This window comes from Pelecanus crispus, chromosome 1 (assembly GCF_030463565.1).
Source record: "Pelecanus crispus isolate bPelCri1 chromosome 1, bPelCri1.pri, whole genome shotgun sequence".
Taxonomy (NCBI): domain Eukaryota; kingdom Metazoa; phylum Chordata; class Aves; order Pelecaniformes; family Pelecanidae; genus Pelecanus; species Pelecanus crispus.
The window spans coordinates 203616234-203641054 of NC_134643.1; the positions used below are offsets into that span (position 1 = coordinate 203616234).

The window sequence follows — 24821 nt, forward strand, 5'->3', positions numbered from 1 at the left end:
ACAGTGGGAATAATGCTTTTCTCTGCAGCGTGGCAGTTTGTGATCTGGGTCTCATAGTGACTGCTGGATTTGCAGCAGCTCCCACCACCAGGAATTCAGAGATGTGGTGTGAAAGCTCAGCCTCTATGATTTCACTCTTGTCCAGAATTTAGTCACAGCATTACCTATCTATGACCCAGTCTAAGCATATTCAGGTCATTTCAGCTCATATTTCTGCCTAAGCTCTGAGGTTTTTATTTTATCTTCACCTTTCATAGTTCCTTTTTATTCAGCTATGTAAGATCCAGTTTTCCCTCTATTGTTTGCATATTCTCATGGCTTGGAGACTTATCAGATTTATTTGCTTGAGGTTAACCAAATGAGACAATGAATAATTGTGCTTGTAATTGCAGTTGCCCTGATAAAATGCATGAAGACACTGGAGAAGTAGATGGCATACAGAAGGTGCAACATGAATTATTTCAAACTTATATATGGTGCTGTGCAGTTAATGACCTGGGCAGAGAATGCACCAGCCTCTTTACAATAGGTAATTTCCCTCTAAGGTTTACTTACATGCAAGCTGGATCCTGCTGCTGAAGTTAGTTGCCCTACTCATCTGAGTACGCTTTCTGGGCTAAGCTACTTGTTTGTATTCACTGGAACAAATCTGACAGTGAATATGATTGTTCTGTCTCATGTTTAAACCCTAAATTCTAATAGCTATTTGTGGTGTCTGTAAAAAATATCTTGCCCTTCTACGTTTTCTAAATAACTATTATCTTTTTCTGCATGCTTTTAGGACCGTGTTGCGGTGAAATGCTCTTCAATGTGTTCTTAAATATATAAATTTATAAATAATTATAAATAAGTATATAAATTCAGGTAGGTTTGTCTGTTTTTTTAAATAAACCTGACCCAAACTAAACTGTGTTCTGAACTGTGCCCTATAGATATCTTGTAAATTATGACAAACTTTGGTTTTAGACATCTAAATCCATCAAATTTACTGATTTCATGATCAATGAGTATTTTTCCCAAATTCTAATTATCATTACAATATAATAATGGATGTCTGTGCAACAGTAGAAGAAAAAATGTAGATCTAAATGAGCATTTTTCCAGGCAAAGTGACAGTTGTTGCTTCAGTGACAATGTTTTGATTTTGTAGATTTAAATGAGAGACAAGCAGCACCTTTACCTGAATTACTTCTTAAAGTTGGGGAACCATTGCTGATCAGATGCAGAGCTGTTTACCATAATTATAAATTCAGAATAAAATTATCTTTTGAAAACAAAGAAGTTGAGCAGGTAAGAAGACAGGGCATATTTGAAAATAGGTAATATTGGGCACTATCAGCTGATTAAATGGGAATCTGTGTTGAAAACTAGGATCGTCAGTTTGGAGGATTAGAATATCAAACCGATCGCTCGGCAATTCGGATCCAGTATGTGTTTGCTTCAGCGGCAGGAAGAAGTGATAGTGGACATTACACCTGTTCTTCTACAGTTCATCTGAACCAAACTGCTTTGGTTACAGTTTTAGGTAATTCCAACCCCCGGTATTACTTTTGTCCCTTTGTTGGTTGTTTTGCTTTGTTTTCCATGTGGCAGTTCTTTGCTTGCAGGTATGCAGCGTATGTTTTATAGTTCCTTTTCTAAGGAAAAATTCTGTCTGCACTTACTGGCAGTCCAGGAAAGCCAAGAGATTATCTGAACTGTCATTCTGGTACCTGAAGATAATAAACCTTTTCTTTATATTGCTTTTCAAATAATTCCCATTAAAAGAGAGTGCTTTTAGAAGTGAAATGAAATGGCACTGTTTAGAGGTCTAGTCTATGTGATTGTTTCAATGGTATGTCTAGAAACGCAGGCTGAGATTCATCTGATGTTATTGTAGGTGACTCTCAGCCAGTGTGACACAAAGCCATAGTGGCTTTTTGTGGGGACTCAAAGCTATATATTCCCCAGAGGACCCAATGCCTTGGGTTTCCTGGGCAGGGGGGAGTAGTGTAGTTGTGTAGCCCTTCTCTGTGCCACCAACTCAGATGTAGGCAGCTGCGGAGCAGATGCAAAGCAGAGTTAAAGCACTGCAGAAAACACCATTCTGGAGCTGCCCAAGAATATAAAATGCATGACCTGCCCTGTGTGTTCTGCTATTAATGCTCCATGTATTAGTTTGGCCAGAGTCCGGAACGATCAGTGACTGGTTTTGACTAATGTGAGACAGAATTGTCCTGCTGTGTCTCCAGTATGGTTTTTGAAAAGCTGCAGCCATGGCCTCAGCCTCCTCCTGACCACTTTCTCCCACTCCATCTCCCTTCACCCACGTACGGCACCTCTACCCCACCTTTGCTGCACCTTCGGAGGTGGGGAGGTAAGGCAGAGGTTCTCATGGCCTCTGCTCTGCTGTTTTGCATGGTCCCTTCAGGTGCTTGTTGCTGTTATACAGAAAAAAAGCAGATAGCAAATCTGTACCAGGCCTGACCTGGGTGTGCCAGGAAGGAATCAAACAATTAGAAGGTTCTTGGTGGTGGGCTCTCCAACCCAAAACCCAGAACAAACGAGAAATGACTGCTTCCTCTTATGGTGGGGGAGTGACTGACAAGTGGCCATCTGAGTTTGCCAAATTTTTTATGGGAAAGCAGATCTGGGGAAGAATTTTAGCTCTGAAATCTGTGGAGCTGGTAGCAGAAGAGAAATGAAAGCTTTTGTGTTAATGGAGATTGTAAGCCCAGAGAGATGATGAATAACGAGTGCTGACAGAGCTGTCAAACTGCCATGCAGAAGTGCTGCTGCAGCTGTGATGGATCTGAAGGAAAACCTGAAACTAGAGACAACTACTCCAGTGTTATTGTTTGTTCTGCATGTCTCCTGCTTTCCAGGCACTGAAGGGAACCATCCTCCTAACATCAAGCTACACAAGGCCTGAAAATTTAAAAAAGCAAAAGTGTACCAAAGGAAACCTCATTCTATTTAAGCAACATGTTGGTTTAAAAGCCAGCGGTGTTGAAGTTAGTCCAGAGCAGCCTCAACTGCAAACTTTGTTTCTCAGCTGGAAATAATATACAAATAGGTATGTCTGGAAGTAAGGCATAAAAAGGAAAGCTGTAGTTAGGACCATGCTGCTGGAGTAGGCACTAGGAGTATTTTTCCAACTGGTGTACCTGGAGTTGGAATATGTAGCCCTGAGAACAAGGTGCTCTGAAGCACTCACCACGTGTTTGACCTTAGATGTAGTTGCTTTCAGAGTTTACAACACCTAGGCTAGGAATGGTAGGAAGTGAGAATACTTACCCCAGTCTCTTCAGAAATTACTTTCCCAGTGCAATATCCTCTTTTCAGCTTCTGCCTACCACTGAGCAGGAAGTTCTGTCGTCATTTACAATAACTGAGTACGATACCTGGGCATTTTTTCTGCACGCATCTTCTTAGTAAACAGGAAGGTAGGGCTGAGGCGGTAGTGTAGAGGTAGGGCAAGGTCCTCTTCTTTCTCAATACTGGTGCCCAGTTCAGAAATAGTGGTTTCTTGGATCCATGAACTATGAGGTATGAGTATGTGTCACATTAACAGGGGATATTTGAGCCACTGTCCCTGGAAGGCTGTATTTCTGAGTGGGGTATTTTTTGACTGGGGTACACCAAACTACAATGATTGTCTGTACCCTCCTTAATACCCCTTATGCCAATAAAAATTCTGAGGGCTCATTGGCTTTGCTGATGAAGAAATCTGTTTGTTTACTTACATGGTAGTGTAGGTTAATGGTTGGACTGGATGATCTTAAAGGTCTTTTCCAACCTAAACGATTCTATGATTCTATGATTCTATGGTGGATTAAAATGGGGGGATGTTGTTGTACCTAGCTAACAGCCATGTTTCTCTCTCCAAGGTTATACAGGGACATCCTGTGCTTCTGATCCACCCCAGCCTTTAGCCTAATGTATTAATGATAACCATTGTTGGTGTGAATTTGTGCTAGCATCCCAGGTTCAATTTTGGCAGTGATACAGGTACAGATTTCACGCAGTTGTCCATGTCATAGGGTAGCAGTTTCTGAAATGACCAGGGTCCTACCTTTAAACCATCACTGTGCATGATTAGCACCCATAGCTACACTGGGAATGGTCATGATGTAACTTAACCAAGAGAAAACTGATTTGTTTGGCACATACTGCATTGCCTGGGGAGCCTGGCTAGCATAACTACATTGATGAGTGGTCTTCTAATCTCTAATAACGCCTTGCAGCCAGACAGCTCTGGTTTGCTCTTTGCTCACCAACACTTCACCAACTTACTCCATCTTGTGTAGCTGGTCAAGTCAGGCAGGGTGGTTGGGCCACTTTAAAGCACAACAGAGATCATGCCCACAACTGCAGCTGCCAAGGCTCTTTGTTTCCGCAGTTCTTATGCTCAATTTCTACCAGTGTTGAATAAGGAATTTTTAACACTGTGCAATTTTGATGCTATTTTTCAACACATGTTAGGTTTAAAGCAACAAATACACAAATACGATAAATACAGAGACTTGAAAACTTTGATTCCAGTCTCAAGAATTTCATCCCACCTCTCTGTCATTACTGAATAATTACATTCACTGTTTCTCTGGCAGAAATACACTTAAACCTGCCAAAAAAATGATAAGCCAAACAATAATGTGCTATTTTCTTTCCCCTTCAAGGAAGAAACTACTTTTTCTGAGTTGTTTTCCAGAGAAATGGCATACCCTGCTCCAAGGTCCTTGTGTGCACTCTCAAGAAAGCCTTTACTCTTGGCCGGTTGTGGTGTTAACAGTACACACAGAGATGACCTTCCAGCTGGAAGGATGAGGTCCAAAAGATCATTCAAAAGATGAAGGTTCAATTTATAAAACCAATAAGCCTTTAATATCAAAAAGCAGGAGAACAGTCATGAAAGGAATTGCTTCTTTGTTTAAAATACTGAAATTTTTGTGGTTTATATGGGAGTTTCCAGATAGTATTTTTTAAACCAGTAAGCTAGACAGAGATAAAACACGCCAAGCAGAATATAGGGTTACAACCAGAAGAAAAACACTCAAAAGGAAAAACCCAGTCCAGCAATATTTCTACAGTGCAGTTTTTCACCATGTGGCTGATTAAACACTGGCACAAGTTTCCCAGAGGCTGCAGAGTCTACTTCCTTGGAGATACCCAAACTCAACTGGACACGGCTCTGAGCAACCTTATCTAGCTAGACCTGCTCTGAGCAGGAGATGGACTAGACATCTCCAGAGATCTCTTCCAATGTATACAATTCTGTGATTTTTACAGAGCTCATCCTAGCTCCACTGATGCCTTTAGGACAGCTTCCTCCCACATGCATCTGCTGTTCAGTCTCCTTGGGTGGGATTGTTTTCAATTCACATGACATCTAGCCCCAGCAATGACTTTGGTTCCTTCAACAGTCGGTGTCAAGAAACAGATATTTCCAGAAGCAGTTCAGTACATCTTTGTTATCTTCTATTTTAGGATGGGATACATCTGGACATCCCTGTCTCATTCCACTGAGTTTATCAGAGGTACAAACAAGTAGTTTAGGTGGGTCACTGAACTTCAGGCAGCTCCATTAGGGGAAACTAATCCCACCCTAGCAGGGCAGGTACCAGCAGCTCATGGTTCACGCACATCTTCAAAACACTTTTTCATGTTGCTGTTGTCTTGCATCAAATATGTCTAATATAGATGGAGAAATAAAGGAGCAGCTACAAGATTAATTTGGAAAATCTTCAGCTCATTTCAGGGAAGGAGAAACAACCACTATCAACATCTGATTATGCTGGTGGTGCCAGCTGTTTTTGTTCCCTGTTAGAGGAAACCCAGGAGATGCATCTATTAACACCTGGAACACAAACCTAAACCAAACCAAACAGATAATGGCATTGTTGACCCTGCAGCTCTGTAAGGTGGATGGGGGAGAAATGTCAGACCATTTTAGAAGGGCTCTAGTCTGACCAAATATGCAACTTCAGCAGGCTCAGATCATTTGTCTGCAGCTGAACACAGGGACGTAATTTCAATACTATTTTGAAGCATTATCTTATTTTGATTAACATGATAGCTTTTGTGATGTAAAATGGTGCTTACTTTTGCTTGTGAAAACCAAAACAAAAAACATACACATGTCAAAATTACTTCATTAAGCAGTCCAGTCTTTGTAATATAATATCAATTTTTTTTTTTTTCCAGAAAAGGGATTTATCAATATAACTGACTCTAAAGAAGATTTTGAAATTGGTGAGGAAGAGTTTTGCTTCGAAGTTAACTTTACAGCATATCCACCAGTTAGATGCATGTGGCTATTTTCCCAAAAAACATTTCCATGTAAACAAAGTTACAGTGTGGATGGACGCAGGTACCTGAATATTTTGGAATAATTTGGTATAATAATGTTTCCTTTTTAAATCTCCTTTGGACTGTTTACTGTCCATGTTCTGTAGTCTGTGTTTTTAAAATGTGGATGGGCCATGTGATGAAGCTGTATTAACAAAAGCCACTCAAACGTTATTTTGGCTTTCAACAGCAGTTCATGTAGATAACCTCTAGAATCACTTTATTCTCCATGTTATAATAAATCCTTTGGTAAGTTATGCATCCAGCAACCTTTTAGTTTATATGCATTTTGCCATTCCATTTCCCTCTGACATACTTTCTCAGTTACAGATCTGTTGCAGTTTTCATACTGGATCACAAGTTCTACATGTTCACCTTGTGTCATCCTGTTCTTGATGATGTTCCCAGTGTCTTTCAAACTGCTCAAATCAAGTCCAGGGCCCTGTAGTTTCCCAGGCCACCGTTAGATCTGTTCGGCTCTGCCTGTGCCACAGAAACATACCGTTCTGCTCATTACCCAGGTCATGTATTCTTCCGCTGCTGCAAAACATGTTTTGAATAAACCTGTTAGTTATCTACCTTTTCTGTTATTTCCTACAATGAAGTTCTGGCATGAATCCTGTTTAAGGCTAATGTTTTCTCCATTCCCTAGGCTTTCTAATTTCTTGATAACATTATCTAATTTCCTTCAGAGTTTCTTTCAGAGTAGTCCCATGGCTTTCAAGGTAACAGCTCTTATCCACCTCAATGAAGATAAAGCCAAGCTGCTCTTTTAAAGTTTTAGCCAAGCAGAACCTAGGCAGGAGTTAATGCACTGATTTCTTCTCACATTCTTAAAACCTCTCTTAGCAACTGCATAAAACTGTGTTACAGCCTTGACTACACTTTTTATTATCTTTTTCCTTAGTATTTTGGTGCATGCGATTTTATCAGCTAGCATGTCAAGTCATCTTTGCAACAGTCTGGCCTTTTCATCTGCATCAGATAGTGTATTGGAGTCAGACCTTCATGAGGTTCAGAGACAGCTCAGTTCAGATTAGTAAATTGTCATCTCCTGGCAATGGCCACAGGAACTCTGTCCCTGCTGATAAAGTGAGGGCTGTCAGCAAACTTTGACAGCATTGGATGGGTGTTGGTGACTAATCTGCAGGGCCTGACATGGTGTAGGCAGATCTGTTCTTTGTGGTCAAGACTGATTTTGGAAATGAGGTCTCGGGGGATGGCCATGAGCATTTGCTTATCCTTGTGCAATAGGTACCTCCCTCCAGCTGATAATGCCAAGTTGATGTGCTTTGCAGCTGGTATGTCCAGGACCTCTTCTCACTGCTTCTAAGAGTAAGAGTCAGTTTTGCTTGGATGATTGACAGCTGGTGTAAATTCAAGCCAGATAATAAGGTGCTACGGACTGGGCCAACAATAACAGTTTTGAGAACTTTTGAAACAGCTTCGGTAACCCTCAGCAATCAGTAAGGGACAGTTGCTGGTGGCCTGGGATTTATGAGTCACTTCCGATAGCCTTTGCAGCCAGCAGTGGTGGTTGCTGAGTGCTGATCACCACCTGCCGGGCAGGGGAAAGTCCAGCCCGTGTCCCTGGAGCAGCGCATCCTGGGCTGGCTCAGCCGCAGCCAGCCCAACGCCGGCCAGAGCCATGGTCACGGCCGCCTCACCTCTTCAAACAGACAACTCAGCCATTCGTTGACTATCCTGTTGATTAAATACTTTTTTCTTTTTTTAATTTTCTTTTTTTTTTTTTTTAATTTTCATTTTAGTTAGTTATACTTTGCATTTACTTACCATTCTGTTTATTTTATGGAAAAATACAACTGAGGGAAAAATACATTAATTTGGTGATTATTTCATCTGACAAGTACGTTCTTCTGTACAAACACCCCCCACAGCTGTCCAGTTTCGGCTGACTACTAGCATTGGATAGACACGTCTCACCTGAGGAAAAAGAGTAGGGGTAGATACAGTCTGAAGTCCCCAGAAGCAACAAGGGGTAGGGAGGTCAGGAGATTCTGCCTACAAGCTGTAGCACCGCAGATTTCAATGTGATTTTACAGCAGAAGGTTTCTCAAAATAAAACAAAAAAGGTCATCACGTACCTTAACGTATTGAGGGTCTAACTGCATTTTTTAGTTGACTTCTGTGTAATCCCATCTCCCAACACTTCTACTTTATTCCTTTCATATCCTTTTTCATTTCCTGTTTTTCTTTTTTTCGATTTCTGCCATTTCATTATCAAATTGTTCCTCCTGATTATAGATCATATTAAATTTTATTAATTAACTCTGTCCCCCTCTTTAGCTTTTAATTTCAAGGCCCAAGGATTCATCTCTCCTGTCAGTGGCCTTACATGTTTTCAGAGATTCCTTCAGAATTTCCATTTTCTATTTGCTTTTGTTGTTTCTCTGTTTTAGCACACTGCTGATTTTCACTTCCCTCCTAAGAGCAAATGAGTTTTCATACACAGAATGACCTCTGTTAAATCTATAATATTTATCTCGCATCGCCTTATATTTTCAGGTATCAAAGACACTCTTTTTTAGTTATTTTCTCATTAAATCCTTCAGACCTAGGATTTCAAAAGCAATCAATTATTTGTGGTTTCTCCTGTCTTCAGTATCCATTTTGAGGCAGCTTTAAAGGGGTCTGATTTTAAAAAGTCCCTGAGTTCAGGGACATCTTTAAGGCCATTTCAGATTAAGACATTCAAAAGTCAATAACTATATGGAGGTGTTGCCGTAGTCAGAAGGCAAAATTGCCATCGGCTTCAGTGTGAGTTTTCTTGCTTTAGAGTCGCAAGGTGATACTTGGTGTCTTAGTTTTTGTATGTATCTTGCTTAATGAGAAACACCCTGATTTTAGTTATCTAGATTTCTTGTTTCAAGCTCATTACTGCTTTCTCTTACTTTGCAAATTACTGGTATATGCTGTCGTTTTTCTGTCTGCCTCAAACTCCCTAATATGCCTGCTTGCCTTTACCACTAAAGTTGAGTTGAGGGCCTCCTACCCAGTTTTCCTTGAGTAGTCTGCTAAAACTGTAAGATGCTGTATTCCCTTCTCCCTGCCTCATCCCATGCCCCATAAGCCAGTGATTCAACAGGTCAGTCGTGCAGGAATCTTTAAGTCTCTGCAGTCCTCCCTTGTTAGCTTCTGCCCAGGGACTTGGTAAAGCCCTCCCTCACCATTTCCACTGTCACAAGTCACTTCCTGCATGGTTTGGGTCTTGGTTTGCTGCCATGGCCATAGGGGTTAGTAGAAGGCTGGCGTTCCTCCTGCAGAAATATCTTGATGCTTGGTGCTTTGTCTCATTGATAATAAACTTCTGATGATGATCTCATTTCTGAGTTTCTGTCACATCTTTCCATTTGGAGAGGTTTATCTTGTATGATCCTAGCTGTCATTGTTATTTCCTAATACTGTTTATCATATCAGCTAGAAAATACCATCAAAATCCTTTGGAAAGTAGAGAGGTCGATCCTTTGCACATCTTAGCATCTGTGCCAGGATGTGTTATATACCTTGACTTCCAATGGACTGATAACAAAATCACAGCCTGACAGCCCGCATGTGCTCCAGGAACCACAAGGAAAATTGCAGAATGAAATCAATACTGCAGGAAAAAAAAAATCCTTTTGTCAAAACAGTTACATTCTGGGGTTTATATTCTCTAATGAAATATAATTTAGTCTGGGTTCCTCATTAGAAGATGTTGAATTGTTTTGAACGTATATATAAGTCTTGACTACATTTAAAATATTTTTCAAGTCAGTCTTTTGTCCTTTTCCTGTCTTTTCTTTGCTCCACAGCATTTCGTCAAAGTTCTGCAACCATCAGCACCAGTCTGGGATATATGTATTTTATGCTGAAAATGATGATACGGTCATGACAAAAAAATTCACTCTGTATGTGAGAAGTAAGTGAGAAAACAATCCCTGTGAAGGTATGGCGAAGTCTGGGATTTTGCCACTGGAATGGAACTAATAAGTTGCTTTCCCCTTGGTATTCCCCATTTCATTTACATAGATTTATCTTTAAAAATGGAGGAGCATGAGGCAAAAATGTGATTATCTGTGCTGCACTACTGAAATCCAGGCACTGGGTCAGAGAAGGATGCCAGCTGCTTCTGGGTGACGTTTTTTGTGTTGGCTAGGGATGGAGAACAAAGGAAGGAGGAAGAAATTATTAATTTTTTTTCTTCCCTTTAGTCTGCCATAAACAGAGAGGACAGAATATGAGAAATTAGTCATATAGTGAGAAAATTAATGCTTCTTAAGAAAACCACAAAGCGTAGGAGCTCGGTAAAATACAGTGACTGTATTCTAACTCTACAGAGGCGGAATATATGTGACTGCTGTAGAGACCACATGAGATACACAGAGAGAGAAAACACTTATCCTCATCAGGTGTTAGCTTTCTATGGTGTGTTTATGTAATTTTTTTTCTAATGGCATTTGTGAGTTAATGTAGTTAGTCTGGGGTCCCTTTGGTGTGTGACACATATGTTAGGGCTGTGCTGCTTCATATGCCCCTGCCCATGATTTGCACACACGCACAGTCTTGCCTGGTGCTCTTGGTTATCTCAGTTCTGCCACATGACTGCAGCATCTCACCCTTGCTCTCACTGGTAGGAGCATTATTTATTATTTATACAGGGATCCTTCACGCACATTTTGTACAAGCCGGACACCCAGAATGGGGGCATCAGGAGAGTTCTAGGGCTGACTGCTTGCTCCAAGTCAGAAAAGCAGAAGTCAAGACTTCTAATTTCGGCTCTGCCACTGTTTTGGTCTGGCTGTGCCCGTAAGAGAAGTGGCTGCTCCCCTTGCCTTGCCCATACTGCCATTCCACAGAACCAAGGTGTGGGGCTGCAGGAAAGAGGACTGAAAGCTGCACCCAGCTCTCACAGTGACATGTTGGTGGGATAGTTTGAAAACACAGAAGCAGATCTTGGTCTTGGCAGATGTAGCATTGCCACATAAAGATAAAGGTTTTTGTTACTGAAGTGCTGACAGAAATTGTCTTGCGTTATCTTGTTGCAGGAAAGCCCAAAGTAACGATGCAGTTGTTGTTCAAGCAGATCTCCTGCGTCGCTGACAGTTACCCTGCCTCATCCTGGGTTTGGAGGAACTGTCCTGAACTAAATTCATCCAAGTAAACAATTTTCCCTCTTTTTGATTCATTGCAAAGACCATATCTGAGGTATCCTCAGTTAAATGAGACTGGCCTGTAAGAAACTAAGTGTAAAATGCACCCTCAACCATTTGTACAGGGGGACAGGGTGGCCCACTCCAGGGCAACTGGATCACCAAAACTAGGGAAAGTTTTCAATTATTTTATTGGCATCAAATGAAGTCTATAAAGATCTGTATCTCAGGGTCTTTACGCTGAGATAAACCCCACTGGGTTTGTATCAACAGTTTGGTAGTTACAAAGTCCAATCAAAGTTTTTTCTCTTGTCCTGTCAAACTTAGAGGGCATTCAGGGAATGCATTGGTTAATATGGGCTTCATTAATTGGTTAAGCTTTGGTTAATACAGCTGTTACAGTGACCTGTAACCAAAGCCAGTAAAGTCAGTGAGAGTATTTCCAGTAAAGTTAGTGAGAGTGTTTCCATTTCCTCTATTTATTTAGGGCAGTGAGTCAGGCCCTAAAATTTCAAGAGATGCTGAAACAGCTTTCAGCTGTCTTATGAACTCTGCAGCTTTTATTTTAGATGTGCCAAAAAACTAATAATCCCACGTTACAGAAGAATACTGGGTCAAATCATCTTTTGGAAGATTGTGGATAAAGCTTTAAGTATTCTAACTAGATATAAAAAAATTATCTAGACCATTTTCTCATCCATACCTCTGAAAAGGCTTCCTAACATCAATCTGTTTGTGCAGAAATGGAAGACGAAAGAAAACATCCAGCTAGTGAGTTTAAAATACTCCTTAAAACAGCTTTCTGGAAAGAAAATGCTGTGACATTCCTTTTCTTGGGAACTTCCACATGTAGAAGCTAGTACAATGTGTCAAGCTGAATAAATTTTACTTGTTTACTTTCTTCCTCATTTATTTATGTGGAGAGTAAATTAGGCAGTAAGTTGATGAATGATAGAAAAGCTAAAAGTCAAAATTATCTCTGTGTGGTCTTTCTTTCCCTTGAGTATAATGTTCCCTCTTTCTACATATCTGGTCTTAAATAAGTCATTAATACAGGGTAGATGCTCTCCATCTTGAGTGAGAGAAAGTTCGTGGTTGAAATCACATACCTTCAGGGAAAGGAGTTAAAGCTTTTACTGTCGGTTCATTTTGTATTTATTGTTTTAGTAGCGGCTGATTTGAGGCTGCTCGGTGTTTTGAGTGTTTGAGGTAAAGGTGAAACCAGTGGCAATAGATGCGGTAGTGGGGGTTGGGTCAGCTGTGAAACTGGTGGAGGTCCCGGAGGTCAGGGAGTGTAGATGCCCTGCCAGGGCAGTGGTGGAGAGTGGGAGTGAGCCCAGTGTAGGAGGTAGGGAGCCCAGTTCACCTCCCACTGACCCTACCATGTCCGTCACCAAAAAATGAGACTGGCAACTGCTCTGAAGTCTCACTCTAACAGTGACAAAAACCAAGCCCATCTATCCCTCCCTCCCTCCCTTCCAACACAGATGTAAGGTATGTTTTGAAACATCCCACCTTCTCCCTTGGAAAATGCCACTGTGAGCCAAAAATCAGAACTGGTCTCCTTTCTTTTTCAGCTGTACAGAAGAAATCACTGAGGGGATTCACAGCTTCTTGCCAGAGAGGAGATCCCTGGGGTCATGGATTTCAAGCAGTGCTTTAGATGTAAAGGAGACAACAACAAGCTTCTCTATCGAGTGCTGTGCAAACAATTCTGCCGGTTCAGCCTGCGAAAAGAGTTTCATTAACCTGTCAGGTACCCTAAGCCAGTGCTTTAGCACAGGTTTTCCAATTAAAGCTGGCATGGTAGAACTTCCAATATTTCTTATCTGACGAAATGGCTGACAATGCAGTGGCATTGCAGGTAAAACACAAGTGCTGGGTGTATACAGTGTGAGAAATGGTGGGTGAATGGGAGACACGTGTCTCTCTTCTCTGGTCCCAAAGCAGGGGCCTCCCTCATTAAAATAAGTGGAAATTTCACATGAATAGCAGGTGCAGGATGGAGCCATGGCAATGTTGGGGTCTAATTTTTTATTTCCTTTTAGTAATCTCTACATGAAACCTGGAGGCATCAACTTTGGGAGGAGCTGAAGCCACTTAGGTAGCTGGTGGCAGGTGTTGGCTCGTGTTCCTCTCCTACAGGTCACTGTGGCGCTGCCAGAAATGCCCATGGGAGCTCTCCTCACCCCATGGAGGTTATTGCAGGCCTGAGCAAGAGCATGACTGAGCCAACAGACCCGCTCAAGGGTCAGTCCCTGTCTGGGAAGCAGGAGCGAGTACTGGGAGAGAGGCGTTCTTAAACTGCTGTAGCCAGGTGGCAGAATCATAGAATCATAGGATGGTTTGGGTTGGAAGGGACCTCAAAGATCATCTAGTTCCAACCCCCCTTCCATGGTCAGGGACACCTTCCACTACACCAGGTTGCTCAAAGCCCCATCCAATCTAGCCTTGAACACTTCCAGGGAGGGGGCATCCACAACTTCTCTGGTCAACCTGTTCCAGTACCAAGGCTAAGCCCTGCTCTGGGAACCACTGTACAGTCTCTCTTCTTGTAGGGAACATAAGAGACTCTTTCCTTGTTGAATGAGAAAATCAATATGATTATTTGTCCATGCACTTTATACTTGTAACACTTTCTACGTCCCATAGGGCAAAATATTTCAGTTACGGGGAACATGCTGCGGCACCTGGGAAATGTTTTGAAGCACTCAGATATTTGCAGTACAGAGATTTCCTTTGTCATGGATAAACAAGCTGTTTGGTGCTTTTGACTACATCTGGCAGAAGCTGTAACCACTGATAGAATTTGAACATTTATGTTGAAATTACAATAGAAAGTAAGCGTAATACTTATGCCCTTAGAAACTACCAGGGTATGATGGTAGGTTTCATGTAACACTCACTTACCCACTGGCACCTTATAGTACGGTCTTGACTTGTTAAGAGAGTTTCTGGCTGAGCAGCAGAGCAATGCTCAGAGCAGGTTTTATACAGCCCATCCACTGATAACTCATGCTTCGGTGTCTGACATACATTGCTTGGGGGAAGGTACAGGGAGAGAAGGGAGACGCAATGAGAAGAGGAATTGTTTATTCCTGTTTATGTTCACAATGTCCAATCTATGGATCACACCAACACCTCTGTGCACTTAGATATATTAATTGGTGCAGCATTTTTTTGGAATGAAAACAGATATCAGAATTACCCAGCACTTAATGCCTCCTGCCCAGCTCCTTGCTTTGCACATGGCTCCGTCTCATTCCCCGTGCAGAGGAGGTTCAGGTGTGAGAGGACTGCAAACTGGCAGAACTGATGAAGCCACTGTGGGTTCTCCTTGCACCTTTAGCTGTACATATGAGCTCTGATTCAGTGGATAGTAATGTGTACCTCTTTTAAAGTTGCAGGAGCTGTTTCTTCCCCTCCAGACAACACTGCATTCTATGTCTCTGTTGGATGTTTCCTCCTATTGATGGTTTTTTTGTTTGTATTCATTTTTCATAAATACAAAAAGGTAAAAGCAAACATAAATACCTGCCCCTTCTTCTTTTGTTCCTACCAGGCTGTTTCTTCTTCTCTAACATTTATTCCACTTTTTTTTTCTTCCAAAGCAATTTAGATATGAAAGCCAGTTGCAAATGATTCAGATGATAGGCCCACGGGATAATGAGTACATCTACATCGACTTCAGAGAATTTGAATATGATCTCAAATGGGAATTTCCCAGGGAAAATCTGGAATTTGGTGAGCAGTCCACAAAGCAACCCACAATGCTGGAGTAGTAGCCTGTGCTGTAGCAGCTGCAAATAATATTGACATATTGTGTCTTGTAGGACAGGTCCTCGGTTCTGGGGCTTTTGGGAAAGTGGTGAATGCAACAGCTTATGGAATTAGCAATGCAGGAGATTCAGTCCAGGTTGCAGTCAAAATGCTAAAAGGTACGATAAACTCTGGGTGCCTTTTGCAAGCAGTGATGTATTCTAGCGTCTCCAAAGCAGAAGTGGTGTTGGAAATCCCTTTATATATAGACTTGTAGCAGTTACACCTCACAAATGCTTGGTTTCAAAATGTTTTGAAAATTCTGTTTCAGTTTGGAAAGGTATTGCTGAAGTGCCTCTTCCTGCAGCATGTGGCATTTTGTCCTACACGTCATAGATCTGTGTTGTGTGCGGAAGGACAGAGCTGCTCTGTTCTAAAGAGGATGAATGCAAATTCATAGCGCAGATTAGCCTGCTGGTCACTTTGGTGACTCTGTGGACTTAGGTGTAAGGTCCCTTTTTCTTGTAGTGCTATCTAGCTGTTGCACCTCCCTTTGCCTCATGTGTCTGAGCTCACTTGTTTGCAAAACTTCCAGCACATCTTCCTGTAGTCTTTTCTTCCTGATGACACAAAGCAATTTCTTTCCATCCCTCCTTATGGGTCATGCTTCTTAAACCTCTAATCCTCCTTGCTGCTTTGTTCTGGCCTCTCTCCAAACTGTCTTGACCCCTCAAAAAAGCAGTGTCCAGAAGTGAGCCTCCCCAGCAGCAAGCAGAGGAGGAAGGCTGCCTCACTGGGTCCCAAGTAGCACAACCCTGTTGATACATAATGGGATGAGCTTCATGTCAGCAGCAGCATCGGCACCCTGCTCACCTGTGTGCCCACACAGTCCCTTCCAGCCAGCACTGCCATCCACCTCTTCATCTCCTATTTGTAGCTGCTCATCACCTTTGCACTTCCTTGGTCTGCTGCTTTGCAGTTGTCTTTATGGTAGTTCATCTTGATATCTTGATCATTTTGGTTCACATTCCCAATTCACTGAGATCGAGGACCGAATGTTTGCTGAAAAGCAAGCCTGAAGTTATTACTGAAACACAGGGTGGCCTTCTTAGCTATTGGATCACAACTTGTTGTATGCCGTATGGCTGTTGAGACATTTTTTTCTCTTAACATTTCTCTCCAACAGGGTTGACTGCCATTATTTCTGTGGTTGTGAATACCTTAATACCGTGCTCACATTCCTTGCCAGCCTAAGAATGACAAGCATTAGCATTTTATGACTGCTTTCCCAAGCATTCAAATGATACACTCTCACACACACATTTATTTTCCACCTTTGGCTAAATTTTTTTATACTGTACAAAAATTTTTAGGATGTACTTTCAGTCCAATTAATTTGAAATGAAGAGTTGCATGTGACAAAGCATCACAACCATTTACATTTTTAATCCTTTGCTGGAGATTTCCAAACCTGTGTTACTTTTACAGAAAAACCTGATGCTTCAGAAAAAGATGCTCTAATGTCTGAGCTGAAAATGATGACTCACATTGGAAGCCATGAAAATATTGTGAACCTACTAGGAGCTTGTACTGTGTCAGGTAACTTGTGGAAAGGTACCAATTAAAATGTTCAGATTAATGAGTACTCCTGAACAGAAAAGAGCATCAAAAATTGATTACTGAAAGCAGTATTAAAAACATCCAAGCCATAATTAATCACCTATTCCTCAGGCTGCTGTTCCCCTCTTCACCCCTGAAGTCTGTCTTTGCCCAACTAATTTTGCTGTTCTGCGCCAGTCCAAAAAAAGATGAAGATGAAATGAAATCAAAATTAAGGCCATGGATGGGTACAGAAATGGGTCCTTTCTAATCAAACTTGCATGGAGTGATACAATAGCCCTTCTATAGAAGAGGTTTTCCTGCTGCAGTGGTGATGGCACTGATACAGGCCAGTTTATTAAGCGAAAAGGAAAAGCTTATCTGGTGTAAGGTACCTTTGTATCCACATGGTTCTGTTCACATAAGACATTTTATTTTATTTATTCTTTTTTAAATCATGCATCTCACCAAACAGTGAAGTTCTGGAAAGAAAGGGAAAAATGGCTAAAGGCTAGACAGGAAAGAAAAGAAACTGAAAAAAGAGGGGGCACACAAAGAAAGAAGAGAGAAGCGAGTAATGAAAAAAGAGACAACTTTTTAAAGGACTGAATGTAAAGATAAACTGAAGATGGAAAGAACTAAGCAAAGATGGGCTTAGATGAAAGTGGCAAGATATTATCGCTAATTATTGCATGACTTGTGATATCATTGAGGCAACATACGTGGATATTCCTGTCCCAAGAACTCCCTCTCTGGCCAGTCCGGCAGTGCACAGGAGCGGGTGGAGGGAGGCTAAAGAACAGATCACCTCAGGGAAAGGGCAGGGTTTACCCAGTGTTTGCCCACATGACCTGTAACACCTGCCACTGAAAAACTTGACAGATTTTCTGCCACAGATATTTATTCAGAAAGAACAAAGATAACAGTTAACTCTTGTTTCCCCAGTTTGCATCAACAGCAATACTGTCATGCAAAGACATTTGAGGCATAAAAAGAAAGGAGAGAAATAGATCATTGTTGGTGGCTTTAGCTGATTTGAAACTATACAGGCTGCCACTGCCTTCTGGAAAACTCAGCAAGGGTGATGGTGTAGGCAGTAGAGCTGCAGGGGAGACCTGCTCAGTCTGGCAAGGTAGGACAGGGACACTTCCAGCCTTATCCAAGTCCCGTGTTCAGAAGCATTTACGTGGCTCTCAAGACTTCACATCCATTCTCTGAGAGACTTTACAGTCTTTTCACAGTGTGCCCTACCTTGCTTGACAGGGGCCTTCTGGCAGAAATGTCCACAAATTTGTATTTGGTCTTTCTGAGCCAGAAGTGGTGATGCCAGTGTAAAACTTTGCGGGGGTGATGTGTGACCATGCTGAGCTCTCCCTGGGCCATTCGCTCTGCTCCTGCTGGCTTGTCATGCCTTTCTTCTGAGCCTGCCTGCTTGTAAATTGGAGGTATTTTTCCTTTCTTGAGAAAGTGGCCTGACCAGTGCTCCACCTGGACAAGTCCCTTTGCAAGGTCTTTCCCTCCCATAGGTCCTCTCAGCAAGCGCACTTGGCTTTCAGGTGGCCTGAATGGAAAAAAAAGGGTATTTCTAGAGCATGAGGATAGTGCAGATAAATGAAAGGGCGTAGGTCAAAGGATACCAATTCATACCGTCAAAATAATTAGCAGAGGTCATCTTTTGCTTGAACCATGTATTGTTTAGACAATATGTTGCATCTTTGTAGCCTGTGCTGTCCTTCCTGGTGCTATTGGTATGGGGAAGGATGTTTGTGCCTTCATAGGCATTTGCAATTCACCTTGGGAGATGCACCACAGGGAAAAATCAACTACACAGACTTTCCAAAGGGACATTACAGTCAATAATTACAGTCAGTAAACATTACCTGCTCATCAATACAGGTTATCTACCTGGGAAGGGAAAATGCTTGAGATGTTTAATACAGATTAGTCCTGAGAGAAGATGAGGCATCATTAGGGCTTTAATGGGGAGGGTGCTATAGATAGCAGGAGGCATTTACATTTCCAACTATTTCAGGACCAATCTACTTGATATTTGAATATTGTTGCTATGGTGACCTTCTGAACTACTTAAGGAGCAAGAGAGAAAAGTTTCACTGGACACTGACAGATATTTTTAAACAGCACAACTTCAGCTTTTACCACAATATCCATTTGGACCAAAATTCCAGGTAAAGCATTCAGCAACAGTTTAATACTTTATAAAGCTACTTTCTCTTTTTAAGCTGCATTCTCAGCTGTGCTGTAAACTGGTGAAATTACTGAATTCTTAAGAATGTGCCTTCACATACTTTAATAAGTAATGCCTTGGGAGGAGCTGAGATTTTATTCTCCTTATGATGTTCTTCACACTGGACTGCAAAAGGCGAGAAATCTCTTGTTTCTCTTTCCAGTTTTGAGAAGACTCATGTCTGTGCCCAGATTTTTAATAGCCATAACTGTTCATGCTTTTCCACTGCACAACAGTTTATATGTAGAAGATTATGTGGTCCACTGTGTGTAACCTTTGAAAATGTGACACCCACTCCAGGAAGGGAACTCACCTGAAGTACGGTATGAATACAACTCTATGCAGAGAGGATGAATTTGAAATCACACAAAGAAGTCAAAACATAAATGAGACATCTGGATCAAACGGGTTTGAGCTGTATTCTGAGGAAGGTAAGAGATTAGTTGCTTTTATCTCTAGTGATTCTGTTATTACTGTATTTATTTTATTATTGGTCTAACCTGACTAGATTCAGTGGCACAGGAGGCCCCTTTCTATCATATGTCTCTCTTCCCTCCTGGCAGGAATTTTGCTGGAGAAGGATTCAACAACACTTAAGACCAGAGGCTTATGTTTCTGGTCATGATACACATAGTATTTGAGTATGAAAATACTTTTTCCTTTATTTTGTGTCTGAGCAAAGGATGCAAAAGATGGATGCTTTTTGTGATGTTCTTGATAGGAGCATGTGAAAATCCTTACAACAGTCAGTGGAATTAATCAGAATGAGGAAGCCCATGGAAAACTTGTACTTTTGCTTATTTTTTACAGATAAAATTAAGCATGCAAGCAGACAGATGGATGAAGAAGAGGATTTTAATGTGCTGACTTTTGAAGACCTTCTTTGCTTCTCTTATCAAGTTGCCAAAGGAATGGAGTTTCTTGAGTCCAAATCGGTATGGTGAAGGGTAGCAAATTGTTTAGATAGAAAAGACAGTAAAAATAGGTCAGTCTATAAAAGGCAGACTGGAGAACAGAGCCACACAGTGGCAGGCTTGAACTATACCTCTTTCCCTGGCTTTACAGCAAAGACTGGATTGCAGTTTTAAGCATGACCCTGAGTAAGTGGCCGCACTGCACACTTCTGCCTGCTCTGGCCCTGCCCTTTGCCACACGCAACCAGGGACTGTAAAGCTTGCTCATTCTCCAAACTGTTTGACTGGAAGGAGGCACCAATTCAGAGAGCTCTGTGTGAGACAAGGGAATTATCTCCTTCTGATACCAAATGCTGCAGAGCGTTAACCCATCCTTTCCTTCTAAGTGCATTCACAGAGACCTCGCTGCCCGGAATATACTAGTGACCCATGGAAAAGTGGTGAAAATATGTGACTTTGGCCTTGCCAGAGATGTAGTGAACGACTCCAACTACATCATCAGGGGCAACGTAAGTTCCCAAATGCTCTCTATTTTTCATACCATTGTAAGAACGATAAGGAACCAAGAAAGTGAAGCTTTGCATTTTCAAATTCCTTGTTATCTTTATAGATATCTGTACAGACAGTGCAGAAATCTCACTTTTTCCTGCCCTTGGCAAGTGCAAATTCATAGCTTACCATTAACCTAATCAAGCTAGTACTGTAAATGAGATGGTACCCATGTCCTTTCTAAAACGCGCTGAAATCGTTGATGGAAGTGCTGGGAATTGTTTTCTCCTACGGACAATAATAGTATAGGGACAACAGCATATGTGTGGGGTACACCAGATCCTCTGGCTATATGAAGAAGTACAGGGTGGACATCTCCATCTGAGCTACTCACTCTGGAATTCAGAGAAGGGAAGAAAGCTCTTCCAGGGATGAGCTCGTCTCTTCCTTAAATAGTCATCTAAAATGGGTGAGATGAATTGGCTCCTTAGAAGTGCCTATCTCTCTCTCTAAGGGAAATTTAAAGGGGCTACTAAGAGAGGCCCAGCTTCTCACATAGCAAACGTGAATTGATCCTACTCAAGCAGTGAGAACCAGAGTGAGTCATCTAGAAAGCCTGTGTCACAACATGACCCGGCCTCCTTTCCCCCTGTCTATACAGGCTCGTTTACCAGTTAAATGGATGGCTCCTGAAAGCTTATTCGAGATGACGTACACAATGAAGAGTGATGTCTGGTCTTATGGAATATTACTATGGGAAATATTCTCTTTGGGTATGTTCTGTAATGCAGCAAAAGAGCACTGCTTGGTTTTGGCAACTTCTGAATTAACATGTATTCTCCAATATTTTCCACAGGTGTAAATCCCTACCCTGGTATTCAGGTTGATACAAACTTCTACAAATTAATACAAGGTGGATTTAAAATGGACCGACCGTATTATGCTACAAAAGATGTGTAAGTGTGTTTCCTGACTAATTCACAGTATGGGAATTTATATTTACTAGGTCACTGTTTCTATGACCTTTTATTTATTGTACACTGTACCTTGCTCAAAAAAATCGCAAAAGGTGAGATCTTCCTCTAACTCTGAAAAAGGCTGCTTGATCATGTAGGTTTTGTCCTAAAGCAGAAGTGATCAACACTAAAGGTTATGTGTGTTTGAAAGGACTAATTTATTATCTGGATTTAAGTGTGCCTTCCTTTCCCAGGGAACTTCTTGTTCTCAGATCACAGACTTCTTTATCCTTTTGTTTTTGCAAAACCTATGTTATATCATATTAATTTTGGATAATTAGCTAAACCTTTGGTGATTTTTTCTAAACTTCTTTTGGTTTTTTAATTGAGCTTTAGCATGTTTGATTCAGTTCCCAGAGGCTAGGGATCATCTTAGAGAAAAACTCTGCTAAGGAAGAGTTGGCGGGAGCTATTCCTGTGCTCTCAGCACATGATTTTCAGCCTGTACCTCTGTGCCTGGGTGGACCTCTGCCTAGAGGCGGAAAGAGAAGAGAAGAGAAGAGAAGAGAAGAGAAGAGGAAGAGAAGAGAAGAGAAAGAGGAAGAGAAGAGAAGAGAAGAGAAGAGAAGAGAAGAGAAGAGAAGAGAAGAGAAGAGAAGAGAAGAGAAGAGAAGAGAAGAGAAGAGAAGAGAAGAGAAGAGAAGAGAAGAGAGAGAAGAGAAGAGAAGAGAAGAGAAGAGAAGAGAAGAGAAGAGAAGAGAAGAGAAGGAGAAGAGAAGAGAAGAGAAGAGAAGAGAAGAGAGGAAGAGAAGAGAAAGAGAAGAGAAGAGAGGGTGGTGGGGAGCTACAAGACCTGGAGCATGGAGGAAAGGGAAGGACTTTAGGTTGTCTGAGCTCTTCTGGCAGACATTTTCATAGATGGCCTACAGACTCAGTGCCTTGCTATGGCACTGTACCATTCTCATCCTCTCCATGTAGAGACTGTAATAGCATCAAAGGTACAGGTAAATCTGACAGACTCACCTCTGAGAAAGGTGGCTGTGGGGCTTATAAATACCAGGGAATTTATTAACCTGGTAAGTTTGCAAGGCGACTTTAAGCAGCTAGGCACTGCACTGGTCCCTGATGCATACTGTAAAATCTCTAAGGTGGTGTTTAAACTTCAGAAAGATTTTTGTGATGTCAGATTCCACAAAATGACTCACTGTGTAAACTGTCCTCAAGATTACAGAGTCCAAAAGGAGCAGGTTCAGCCCCAGAGTCAGACAGGGAATTGTCTTCCTACATTTTCTTTATGGAAGCTGGAAAATGAGGTTAGCATGCCAGTATGTGCCAGACAGGGGTGAAATTCCTGGCCCCAATCTCCTATGAGGAGGGATTTGCTAAGGACTCCAGTAAAGCCATGTTCTTCATTTCACCCTTTTTTCTCATCTTTCTGTATCTTTTTCCCTCTGATGCAACACATGCTAAATCTGGCCTCTTTCTATAAAAAACATTCTGGTGTCCCATGATTTCCCATCCAAATTCTGCACTTCCATGTAGTCACTTACAGAGACTCCAACAGCTAACATATTTTCTGTCACCTCTTTTGTTCCTGCAGCTATCATGTGATGCAGTCCTGTTGGGCCCTTGACCTCCAGAAAAAGACCCTCTTTTTCTTGGGCTGTTTCCTCTCTTGCCTGTCAGCTGGCTGAGGCAGAAGGAGCAGTAAGTAAACACAGAAAGAAGAAAATGTTGGGGGGGGGGGGGGGAGGGTTGTAGCCCCCGTTATGAGCTGAGAAACAGTCTTCTGGTTGCTATTCAAGGTGCAATTGTGTTATGGAGCTATTCCCCGGGGATCTATGTAAGAGTTTGGTGGGAAATTTTTTCTGCCATCGAGAAGGAATCCTGACCTCCCTTATGAGGATTTCTTTTCCTCCCACTGCCTGCACTGGGGACTCTGGAAGGCTGAAATCTCTCAGCCAGTGCTATGGGACTGTGCCTCCCTTGTGCAGGAGCCGGGTGTGCAGTTGGCTTTGGTGATGCTGATAGCTGCCATGGGAGGGGAACCGAGCCCCGGCCACTTCCTGCCAGGGATCTCATGGGGGGCACCATAGGTATGTGCTGCCACGTCCTCACAGACGGAGAGCCATAGGTCAAAAATAATAAACAGGATCTGAGGAAGTCATTTTACATTCTTAACAGACTGTGATCTCTTCCTCAGGGAGGATAAGCAACTCTCTTTCAAAACTACCGATTCCTACCAGGGTATCCACTCTGAGCTAGGACACTATTCCCAGGTGCAGTGGCCCTTGCTAACCTTTTGGGATGTGGGGAGGCTATGAATGACTCTTGCCTTTGCAGCCTTAAGCCTCTCTGCAGGCTGTTAGCCTGCAGAAGCTGCCAAGCACAGAGGCAAACAGATGAGCAACTTCAAAGCACTGTACCTAGAAAAAAAACCCCCTCCTTTGCAGTCCAGCGCCCTTCCTCAACCCAGTTCTTTTTGGGCTGGGTAAGATCCATCTCACTTAGGCAGTTGCCTAGACTCCCTTTGGAGTCAGTGGGAAGTAACGGGCCAAATACGAGTGTGATTCTCCCTCAAGAGGAGGTGGGCTGTACCTTACAAGTGCCTGCTTCACAGGCAGAAAAGACAGTTTACTATGTACAACCAGTAGTAGCAAAAGATATCTTTTATTTCCTTTTCCCAATTCTAGGTTTACCAGAATATGAAGAAAAATGTTTCTACACACAACTCCAGCACCAAAACTAAACCACGTCTAAGCAGGGATGAGGAATCTCTGCTATCCCCAACTGTGCTCCAGCATGAAGACTCTCAGGTTGAAAAATAATCTGGGTTCTGGATTTGATCTCAATACTTTCATAAACTCGGTGTAGCATATATGTTTTTATATCACCACTAAGAAAAGAAAATGTTACCAACTGCTGCTCTATTTACATCTCTTATTTGTGTTACTTTGAGAAGACACAATTCATTTCTTTGATTTCAGCAAACACATCTATCACAAGAGAGAAGCAATGGTCTTTTCATTGTCTTTCTACAACTGCATATCTCTTTTCCTGGTTTTATGCAAACAGTGCCTAATGCAGTGCATTGAATTCAGACTGGTTCTTGCCATATTGCAAGCAAACACAGGAAAACCCATGGGTTTTTAGTCAATGTTTACAAGCACGGACTATGCATCTAAAGCGAAAACCACCTGTGATTTTCCAGAAGTGCTACTCTACATCTTCATCTCCAGATGTCAGCGGAGTGTTGGAAAAGGCTGGTCTTGTTTTACAAGGAACTATAAATCTGAATGTATATGACTGTCTTATCCTGAACATCTCAACTGCTGTGAAAATTCCCAATAGGTGTCCAGTTCAGGTGACTTCATTTCATCCA

At 41.9% G+C, this 24821-nt stretch overlaps 1 protein-coding gene across 1 annotated transcript in view; it reads left to right on the top strand.

The window, feature by feature from the left end:
• The window catches only part of FLT3 (fms related receptor tyrosine kinase 3), a 30644-nt gene extending 6377 nt beyond the window's left edge, over positions 1–24267 (top strand). The window contains 20 exon segments of the mRNA XM_075720289.1: positions 393–529; positions 1151–1290; positions 1372–1525; positions 6184–6349; positions 10140–10246; positions 11373–11484; positions 13055–13233; positions 14879–14991; positions 15089–15221; positions 15311–15415; positions 16725–16835; positions 18868–19021; positions 19381–19511; positions 19891–20015; positions 20381–20503; positions 21145–21256; positions 21340–21439; positions 23040–23073; positions 23075–23146; positions 24133–24267. Coding sequence (XP_075576404.1) covers positions 393–529; positions 1151–1290; positions 1372–1525; positions 6184–6349; positions 10140–10246; positions 11373–11484; positions 13055–13233; positions 14879–14991; positions 15089–15221; positions 15311–15415; positions 16725–16835; positions 18868–19021; positions 19381–19511; positions 19891–20015; positions 20381–20503; positions 21145–21256; positions 21340–21439; positions 23040–23073; positions 23075–23146; positions 24133–24267 — 2443 coding nt within the window.
• The last annotated feature ends 554 nt before the right edge of the window (positions 24268–24821 follow it).